At 43.0% G+C, this 11,440-nt stretch overlaps 1 protein-coding gene across 1 annotated transcript; it reads left to right on the top strand.

Moving 5' to 3' along the window:
- The first annotated feature begins 819 nt into the window (after nt 1–819).
- On the top strand, nt 820–11,384 carry fgf13b (fibroblast growth factor 13b). The gene is made up of 5 exons (XM_054625406.1): nt 820–1,687; nt 2,266–2,376; nt 5,130–5,233; nt 6,550–6,748; nt 9,999–11,384. Exons 1-5 carry the CDS (start codon nt 1,486–1,488, stop codon nt 10,136–10,138), a joined length of 756 nt encoding a protein of 251 aa, XP_054481381.1. The 5' UTR covers nt 820–1,485; the 3' UTR covers nt 10,139–11,384.
- The last annotated feature ends 56 nt before the right edge of the window (nt 11,385–11,440 follow it).

Here is an 11,440-nt window from a genome sequence, read left to right as displayed (position 1 = left end):
ACACACACACACACACACACACACACACACACACACACACACACACACACACACACACACACACACACACACACACACACACACCAGGTCTCTCTCAACCTTCCATTACTGTGCCTTCACTTGCAGTTCTGTCTTTACTCCTCCTGTTCTGCATAACTCCCCATATTGCCCGACATCTTCCTCCAGCCTCACTCACATCTCTCTCACTCTTCATTATTCCTCCTCTCTTTCATTCATCTTTCTACTTTTCCCAATCCATTTGTAGGTTGTGTACAAGCTTCTCTCTCTCTCTCTCTCACACACACACACACACTCAATATCTAATTTTCTCCCTTGCGCCCCCTTTTTCCATTAGCCCTCCTCCCATTAATTCACCTGCCTGCCTGTCTGCCCTCTCCCTTTCAATTCACCGTTTATTTTTCCCCCCTCACTCCTCCTCCTTCATTACATCCCCCGCTCCGCTCCCTCCCCACCCTCCACCTCTCCTCCCTCCTCCTCCTCCCTGCCTATCACACATCAGTATTCATGATAACATGTAAATATCATGCCACGTGGGGTTCAGGGCTACAGGTGCCCTTATGAGAAAGAGCAGCCATAACGGCCCTCATTGCACCCCTCCGACCCCCTACACACACACACACACACACACACACACACACACACACACACACACACACACACACACACACACACACACACACACACACACACACACACACACACACAGGCACCCCCCACCCTGCGCTCCCTCCACCCCCCTTCCTCGTCCTTCCTCCTCCGGGGCGGGCAGGGCTGCAGCACTTTTATGAACGGCACGGCTGCATGCATCATGTTCCCGTCCCCGTCGGAGCCAGCCCCGTGCCGTTTCATTGACAAACAGTCCGGTTGCTGCATTTTCCGTCACGGACGGCGCGGAGGAGCGTCGCGTCGCGTCGCGTCGCCGGGGAGCCGTGCAGAGCGGCAGCGGATGAAGCCGCAGCTGCAGTGATCTCCGACGACAACAGCAGCAGCAGCAGCAGCCCCGGTGGTGTTCGCACCTGTTTAGAAGCTGTTGATCCGCCGCTTGACCCACGCAGTCCCCCCATCCCTCCATCCCTCTCTCTTACTCATCCACGCTCTCTCGGGACAGCCAGGAGAATCACCTGAGGGGGGTTGGGAATAAGACAGCGTTTTGCCACTCGGACCCATTTGGGGGTGGATGGGGGGGAGGGAGAGGGAGGGGGACGTGAGGCGGCGTCATTAGGCGACATTACTGGATGTGTTTCACGACTCTTCCATGAAGCGCCCCGGACGCACCGATGGAGGATTCTGGAGGCTTTTTAAAACCACCACGACACTGCAGCGGCCGGTGTGTGATGCGAGCTGAGCCGTGGGTGGTGTAGACAACCCCTCCTCGCACCCTACACACCACCACCACCACCACCCCCCCTCCCACACCATCCATCCCAGCAGCAGCAGCAGCCTTGTTGCACTCTACCGGGGGACATGTCCCGGGCAGCGGCTATCGCGAGCTCCCTGATCCGCCAGAAGCGACAGGCGCGCGAGAGGGAGAAGGCGAACGCGTGCCGCGGCAGCAGCAGCCCGAGCAACAGCAAAGGCGCTAATGAGAAGCCGAGCAAGCTGAACGTGTTCTCCAGGGTCAAGTTGTTCGGATCGAGGAAGAAACGGAAGAGGAGGCGACCACCAGGTCTGAGATTATTTTATTTTGGGGGGGGAGAAAAGTGGGGAAGCCAAGAGCTGCTGCACCACCACCACCACCTCCTCAACCATCTTCACCAGCAGCAGAATCATCATCATTACCATCATCAACACCATTTTATCTCATCACTGAGGCTGCTCCTTCATCACTTCATCACTCCTCACCCCGGTCTCCTCCTGGCAGAGGCTCAGGATTTGATCCTGTTGCGTGACACCACAAAAAAATAAAAAAATAAAATCACATGTGAATAACTTTGTGTTGTCCCGCAGCAAAGTGTTGTAGCAGCGTGCGTCTGCGATTGCTGATGGAGGGGGTCATTTAAACAGGATCCCAATTTAAGCAGAGCTAGAGCTACTCCTGTTATCACTTAAGATCTGGAAATTATTTTGGGGATTTGTGTGTGTGCGCCACATTTTTACAGGGGTCAGGGATAGACATTGGGCCCTCAAGGCCCAGTGATTTGAAGAATAATCAGCTTCTCCACCTGATGTTACAGGCTTCTTGGTGATTGCTGCAAAATGACAGTGAATGCAGTTAATGAGTGTCCTCTCCTCTGCTCCTCTCAGAGCCCCAGTTAAAGGGCATAGTGACCAGGCTCTCCAGTAGCCAGGGCTTCCAGCTGCAGATGCAGCCTGATGGCACCATTGATGGAACCAAGGATGAAGACAGCACTTATGGTAAGTCCAACTCTGAGTACTAGACATCCACATTTTTTTCCAACTCTTAATTTGCTTTCTATTTCAAAAATCAACCTGGGGTTCCAACTAACACAATCAGCTGAAAAACTTTTCTCTAACTGATGCATCCTTTGGCTATAAAATGTCAGAAAATAATGAAAAAAGGTGGTCATATTTCCCAGTAGCCAAGGTGAAATGTTCAAAATACTTGTTTTATTTGACCAACGGTACCAAAACCCAAAGATATTCAATGTAATATCACATATGACAAAGAAAAGCATCTAATCATCACATTTGAGAAACTGGAACCAGCAAATGTTTGATATATGTGTTTGGGGAAATGACAAACAATTTATCTACTACTATTATTACAATTATAGCAGATTCATTTTCTGTCCTTCGACTAATCGTTTACTCAACTCAGCTTTCAGCTCTATAATCCGCTTCAGAGAACTTCAATTACCAGAAATGAAAAGACAAATGTGTGTTACTCCAGCGCGTGTCTTATAAATGCATGTTTGTTTTTTTTTGCTGGTGTAGAGAAATAACCGGCTGAATCAAATGTTTTTTGCTGTACCTGTAGATAAAATCATATAATAATGTAGAGTAGATACTGAAACCAGGCTTGCTTTTAATCTTTAATAGAGCTTTAAAAAACAAAAAGATAATTGCAAAATATCGAAGGTTCCATATCAAGCCAGGTCTGTTTAATTTAAATTCCCATATACCCACTTTGGCGTTATCATCCAAAACCAGTCTAAATCCAATTTAATGATAAACTTCATTCTGTGGCAATCGGTCTGATGTGTGAATTTATCTCCGACAGTCACTCGGCAACATGTCAAGTGTTCATTTAAGTGAACTGTCAGATGGTAAACCTGCAATCAATCTGTGTTAAATGTTACCTGGTTAAAGAAATTGATTAAATATCCACAAGATGCACATTGCAAAAGATACTCGAAGAGATCCAGTGAACACACTTTCTCTTTCTCGCTTTCACAAATGCATACGGGCTACAACGTGGGATTGATACAGCTAATTGAATTCTGCTGCTGTGGTTGAGACGGTAATCACTCGCCTTCTCGTGCACAGTTGGTGTTGCCAGCATCACGCATTAATCTTGGCTACTTCCCGGACCACCAACTGTTGTGTGTACAAGAAGGAGAAAGACACAGCGACAAAAGGCGGCCTGTACTTTAATTCGATGATTACACGGTGTATACATCGTGTAAACGCCCACCCACGTAAGATCAGTCGACCGTGGCCGGGTTTCAATGGATAATCCATGTAATCCACGTCTCCATATAATCGCAGTCATTATAAAGAACATGGTTGGTTAAATGTGTGTAATTATACGAGGGCCTGGCTCATCAAACTGCCCGGGATAATTATGTCCCCGCTACAGAGCTTTTACTGTAGAAACACATAAATAACGATCTGCTTTGTGCCTGATTGCACACAAACGGAGAAAACGACAACGACTAATAATGTGACAAACAATATCAGTGTGGTGAGGCAATTTTTTGATACACCCAAAATGTTTATTACTTTTTTTTTACCAATGTAGATGCTTTATCTGACATTCCTGGAAATACATTTATACAAGATCAGGCAATCTGTGCTTTAATGTCATGCTTACTGACATGCATTAAGTGTGAGGAACCCATTGAGCCTAACATTGTTTAACCCTTGTGCCTCACAAGGGACATCCTGGGCTTTTTAAAAATGGTTTAACTTTGGCTGTGTTAATGCATATGGCTTTCATTTTTGCTAGAGTATGTAGAACTTTGGAAGTCCTACTTCAGCTCATATAATACATCTATAACGATCTGTTTAACCAAAATACAGACACTCAGACACTTAAGGACAAAATGTCCCCATTGAAACCCATTAAAAGCACAACTTTTGATCCTGTGGCAATTTCAGCAGAAAATTAGTTAACTCAGTGAATTCACAAATAATATTAATATATCATGTAAGTTGTTTTTTTTATGCAGACATTTTGACTGATATCTGCATAAAAAAAAAAAACATACCATAAAATGATATTTACTCTTCATGATCAAAAGTAGGAATAAGTCCTGACACGATTAGATTATTGGTCAGTTAGTTGAATAATTGATTGATAGAAAGTGATTCAACAACAGTTATGAATATTGCTTGCTGTGATTTCACCTTCTGAAATGACTAATATAATTGTAAATTGAACAACTTTGGCTGTTGCTCAAACAAAAACAAGCCGTTTGAAGGTGTCAATCTTTGGGTCATTTTTCACCAACCTCTTATATTTCAATGATGACTCCTTTAATATAAAACACAGTAAACAGATTAGCTATTAGTGGAAATAATCCTTTGTTGTCGCTCCAGTCAGAATATCTTCATTTATAAAGAGTAGATATCGCTGTAAACTTAAACTGGTAATTGCACCGCTAACGTTTTCCAAACTATGCTCTGCAACGTGCTTCTTGCCGATTCTAACCCTTTTCTTCTCAAGCTTTAATGCTGGCGGCTAAATCGTTAGTGTGATTCAGTAGCCTTAGTGCCTCACTGACCTTGTCAAATAGCTTCTCTGTGGCAAAATGGAGGCGTCGTCAAACCAGATGCGTCAATATTGATGAGGATTTCTCACTCAGTTTCCCCGTGTTCACTTTGTGACTGCTCGTTTGTCTTCTGTGTTTGTTCCTCGTGTGTGTGTGTGTGTGTGTGTGTGTGTGTGCGTGTGCGCGTGTGTGGATTACTGTTTGCATTCATAGCTGTGTTCAACCTGATCCCGGTGGGGCTTCGTGTGGTGGCCATCCAGGGCGTCCAGACCAAACTCTATCTGGCAATGAACAACGAAGGCTTCCTCTACACCTCTGTAGGTCACACAGACACACACCACCATCATTATCATCATCGTCATCATCATCATCATTATCATTACAGACCATGGGGGACTGAAAATCTCTTCTTTGGGTCAGGTTGAGTAATGAAGCAGCAGCTCTCAGTGTGACCAGTCTCATTACCATCACATCAATTCTTTAACTAGAGTTTTGTCTTGTGAGTCAGCTGCCACTGGGTGCTATAATCCAGTGTGTGAGCCTTCCTTATCTATCTGCTGATATTGTGGCTGCACAGGATTGATTTCAGATCATCCCCTAGCCTCCTTTTGTTTATCTCCCTTGAGCCATTCTTTGATAGGAAGATTACTTTTGGTCCATTTACACACAGATCCTGAGATTTGTTTTCGTGCCTTTCCCAGCTAGATTTACACAAACATCCCCACCGTGCACATCTATTCTCAGACCGGTCAGAAGGCAGTGTTGGTTGCAGCGCTTTAAGTGCCTCACTTCAGCTCTTGAGCGGTGAGAGTGGGTGGTGTAGATGCAACAAAAAATAAACAACAAGAACACACACTTTCAGCAATCGAGACTAAAAGATGAAAACTAACAAAGAGGAAATAGAAAAAAAACGGCACACGCCTCGAAGTTATAACAGCCATGCTGCTACGCCTGTGCAGGCACGTATACCACCACAATATCTGGCCCATCATGTCCAGTCCTGGATGCTTAACGTCAGTCACAACGCTCATATCACTAGCTTCATCTTCTCACCTGACATTAAATACACAAACTATTTATAGATGCCTACACACACACACACACACACACACACACACACACACACACACACACACACACACACACACACACACACAGCACATTTGTCCATATATTTGCACTGCATCTATCTAAAGGAGAGAGGGAGAGAGAGAGAGAAAGAGCATTCTTTCTTTCTGTATCTTCCTGTTTCCCCCGGCAACCTGGGCATCATCTTTCTCTCAGTAGGCTGTTTGGTATTCAAGGGAGTAGCCGGTTGCCATGGAGATGCAGGAATAAGGAAATGCAAATGTCAGCTGTCCTAAGTCGGTGCAGTTTGTTCTCGGAGACTATCGCCCGGCCGAGATAATGATTCAAACAGCCAACCGGCTGATGGATGAATAGACTGATGGCAACATGGTGGAATGATTTAACATTTGTTAGCTGAGTTGCCATCACAGACATCATCAAACATCATCAAACCTCTTGTGACTCAGCGCATTCTCTGAGGCGAACGCCCTCACCTCTCCATGTCTACTTCATCAGCTTCTTGTCTTCTTTCTTTTATGATTTGTTCTAATATCTTTCCCCTCAGGAACATTTTACCTCTGAGTGTAAGTTCAAGGAGTCAGTGTTTGAGAACTACTACGTCACCTACTCCTCCATGATGTACCGGCAGCAGGCCTCAGGTCGGGCCTGGTACCTCGGACTCAACAAGGAGGGAGGAATCATGAAGGGAAACCACGTCAAGAAGAACAAGGCCGCCGCACACTTCATACCGAAACCACTCAAAGGTAAAGGAAGCAAACTTGCACCAAAACACACAGCGTCAGCGAGTAACAAGACACTTAAGTTAAACTAAAGTCAACTTTTATTCTGTTAACACATTTCTAAATTTAAAAACACATTTAAACACTTTTAAAGCACCTAAAAACTTGGTTTCAACTGAATTTCTCTATAACATTCAAGAGAGTTTGACACCAGAAAGCTGTTGTCACATGTCACAAGTTAATCTGTGCTCACCTTAAATCACAGAACACACCAGAAGGATTTTGCGACACCACAACTAGTTTGGAAGTCAATCATAGTCCAATATTCAACTTCCATACATTGGAAACTAGAAGCTTTAAGTATACGTAAAGAGAAGGGACTTCAGTGAAAAGGATTGCATGTGTCTAACAGTTAAACTTTTAAAATGAAACAGATTGGCATAGATCAAAGATTGGTGGATGGTGGAGAAGATGTCATTTTCAGAAAACTTATTTAAAGAGGGACAATTTTATGTGCCTTAAAGCATGTGAAAACCTGGTTTGAAAATAGTAAGTATTTCTCTTTAATATTAGATATTCATGACTAAAAAATCCTTAGGGGACGCCCGCATGTTGCATCTAAAAACGTGTGCAAATGAAGTTGCAGTAAATTAGCAGTGAGACTCACTGACTAAACTAAACAAAGATAAATGGATTTCCAGCACACAAGTAAAATATTCTGTGGGACAGATAGGAAAGGCCTGGTTTGTTCCGAACAAAAATTATTTACTTCTCCTCCATTAATTTAACAAAGACTGTTATTAATGGAATAAATTAAAATCTGCCAGCTCTGATTAGTTGTTCCTCGTCACATGAATTGCGATGCGTGCTGTAGCGTTGAAAAAGTTGAACTATTTTCATCTTGTAATTCAGCTGACATACCCTGAAAAATAGCGCTTGCGCACCGCGACAGAGTGGCTCTCACTTTTGAGCCGCTAGCTGCAACGGTCTGATAAGCTCACTTATTTCCAACTCCACACCTCCAGATTTTCATAATTTTTAATCTTGTAGTCTTCAGCCCCAACTGACATCACTTGAGGCGATTTATCCAATTTCACACGGCTACGTCTGGAGCCACAAAAGGCTTTATACAAGTTATATCACATTTTTCTGATTTAGCCCTGTCCATTTCAAACTAGTGAGAAAAACTAGGGCAAAAGTAGAAATATACAAGAGATATATATATAGATATATATATATATATATATACGTTTTTCCACCCTTTAAAACATCAGGAGGGGGTCTTTAAATATTCAGGATTAAATTAGCAACTAACAACATTAATGTTAGCAGGGAACAACATTCTTAATTCTTGTTTACGAAATGTAACATTCAAAAGCTAATGTGCTTCATCAGGACTCTGCAGGCGTGCTTCTATCAGATTCGATTAACAGTGGTGTCTACATGGAAACTGCAGGAAACATAATTTACGTTGTTTATATATTTGTACTGGCGGTGAAGATTAGTGTGGCAGGTGAAATCTATATGGGGCACAGGCCTAACAGACTGTCTAATCATGCATGTGTGATGGGAGATTTCACATTTTTTACTGCTGGCATGATTGTCTACCTCGCCCTAAAGCCATCATCCTATTACCACACAGGTTTTGATGGCAATATAAAAATGTTATTTTGCTGTAAATTGAATTCTTGATTATACAGGAACATCACCCAATAGTGAACAGTGCCTGACTTATTGAAGCATGTACATAACAAGGTCGTCTCCCGCCCCCAGCCAAAGGAACTTAAGCAAACAATCCACCACAGTCATCAGACTTTGACTCTGATTGTCATTTGCCTCTAGTCTGATTGGTGCATGGGCATATGTGGCACTGCCTTTTTCAGAAACCCTCCCACTTCAAAACATTTAAAATAACAGTTGAAGATAACAAGATCCGTTTGCATTGTGGGATCAACATACTGTAAACATAAACATAGGTTCACAATGGATGTAGATATGTAGGGACAGTAAAATGTCCAGTGTAAAATCCTTTTGGAATAGCGCAAAGAAAAAAAAAGAAAAGAATGAGAGAGATAAATAAATAAACAAACAACTGCTTTAATCAGTAGTTTATACTAACAATGACTACTTCCACTGAAGTTTTTATGTAGGCCAACACAAAAGTTAGCATCGCCATGGTTACCTCGACAAAACGGCAATGGGATTTTTCCATTGGTTTTGGATTATTACAGAAAATAAGGTTAATACTTAAACATTTTGTTCCGCAAGATTATCTTCACAAATGCACTTAATGCTATGAATTTTTAAACAAAAATGCCATCAACAGAGTTAAAAAGCTAACATTATTATATAAACAAACTACACCATGGTCCCATGACTTGAGGTCACCACCACCAAGCTAAAGGCGGACTATTGTTCCATGTGATGAGGTTTTGTAGTCTCGTCTAGCCACTTCTTAGCATCCCTCAAGACACGAAAAGGCTTACAAATTAACCAGACGGGTATTTACTAAACCATTTTATGTCAAAAAACATTAAAATTGCTTACGCTAGTGATAACCACGGACCTTATTTCAGGCATGTAACCAAAAAAACATCGACTTGTGAGACGAGGGAACCTAAATTGAAAAAAATGCAAACTCATTTCTGTTTTTTTCTCCTCATTCCTGCAGCACTGTTGTTAACAGCTAAAGAGCCAGATATTTCCCTCAGAGATAAGTGGGGAGCAAAACGAAGCTAAAAGGAGAGAGCATATTGGACACAAACACGACTCCAAATGAATGCTAATGTTGCTCTGTACCTGCTGGGTGTATAAATAGGGAACTGTTTTCTAACACGATTGCAACTAAAAGGCGATATATGTCATTGATGCATTACAGTTTGTTTCTAATGTCTCCATGTGGTCGAAAAAAAAGAAAAAATATTGCAGTTTAAGGGGGAAAAAAAAAATCTAATAATATAAGAAGAATTGTTGTTTATGATCGTTTCAGACTAGAGATCATAATTTCTTATATTCATATGGATCATTGCATTAAAGCTGAGCATTGCAGGAATTCCCCTTTGGCAGATACGTCAGAACTTATTCTAAAACCAGAATCAATTACACTTTCAACAAAGCAAACCTTTCAGTTTTCTACTTGCCCGTTGTGCAGACAAGCTAAATGTACCCGACTGCCTGAACAAGGCGTGCATACCAAACATGAGTGATTCAGTTCAGACCAACAGCTTAGCTATGCATTAAATTAACAATTCTTGTCTTCTCTGTCCGTGTGCAGTGGCCATGTATCGGGAGCCCTCCCTCCACGACCTGACAGAACTCTCACGGTCAGGCAGCGGTACACCGACCAAGAGTCGCAGCGCTTCGGCCATACTCAACGGCGGAGGGAAGTCGCCCAGCAACAATGACTTATCCTAGCCCCCTCACCCCTCACACACACACACACACCAACAAAAGACATACACACACGTACACACCCACACACACCCACACACACACACACACACACACGCAGATCTCAGGCCGACATGCCCACACATCAGGCTGGTAAGAGGAGGCAAAGACAAAACGACAGGACAGGAATGTGTTCTTCCACTTAACGGAGCCCACTGTGACTGACTGTGATGTAAATAAATCAAGGACAATCAATCCATCTGGATCTGCTGCTCTGATCTGCAGAGAAAGAGGACCTACGAATCTCTGCCCTTGACTGCTCCTCCTGCTGTGTCGTAACCGGAGAGAAAAAAGGGAGGGAGATGGAGTAAGACGAGAGCGATAGAGCGAGCCAGTCAGTCACATAGTCAGATAAACAGACTGTTACAGAAGAACCAAAGAGTCCCAAGTATTAACTAAGTTACTGCAGTGAAAAGGAAAGTGGCAAGAAAGTGAGAGTGACGAAGGGAGGGAGGAAGTCTTTATCTATTCTACCATATGCTATGTTTACACAGAGCTCATGGGGTTAAGTCATATTTTTAAAAATGACAAACGTATTCCTTGTACACTTATGAGGATCATTTGTTTGCATGCAGGTGTGTGAGTGTGTGAGAGTGTGTGTGTGTGGTCAAGTATACGCCGTACTTGCAATAGGAGTGTTGTGTGTGTGTGTGTGGGGGGGGGAAGCAAGTGTGTGAGTGTGTGTGTGTGTGTGTGTGTGTGTGTGCGCATGTACCTGGGGGAGGGAGGGGGAAGGTGGGATTCTACCTTTTTAAGACCTGTTGTATATCAGACGAACCTCCTGAGGGCTTTAGCAGGTAAAAATAAGGTTTACTGTATATGCTTCCATGCCTACTTCTTACAAGCACTGCTGTTGTTTATCTTTCCGTTTGTTGTTGTTGTCCCTTGCTGTTTGTTTTTGTTTGTTTTTTTGTCGTTGCATGGAAGCTTGTGGACCTCTTGCTCAGTAGCAGCATGCCGAAGGTCCTGTTTTTTTTTTGTTTTGTTTCTGGTCTTGTGTGTTCCTGACCTAAAGTGAACACTAGTGAGCCAATAGTGTCATACCAGAACACTAGTGAACCAATGGGAGGGTGTTGGAACACTACTGGACCAATAGTATTGCACCAGAACATTAATGGACCAATGGTGTTGGACCAGAGCCAGAACCACCTGGACCAATGGGAGCACAGATTTACTTAATATTTTGGTTCCTTCTGTGGACAAACTAGAAATGCACTAAATAAACTCTTTTTAAAGAAGTTATAGTCTTGTCTTATTTTGTTGGTT

This window comes from Anoplopoma fimbria, chromosome 24 (assembly GCF_027596085.1).
Source record: "Anoplopoma fimbria isolate UVic2021 breed Golden Eagle Sablefish chromosome 24, Afim_UVic_2022, whole genome shotgun sequence".
Lineage (NCBI taxonomy): Eukaryota > Metazoa > Chordata > Actinopteri > Perciformes > Anoplopomatidae > Anoplopoma > Anoplopoma fimbria.
Note: the sequence above shows the minus strand (reverse complement) of the source record. Positions and strands in the feature narration are given on the sequence as shown.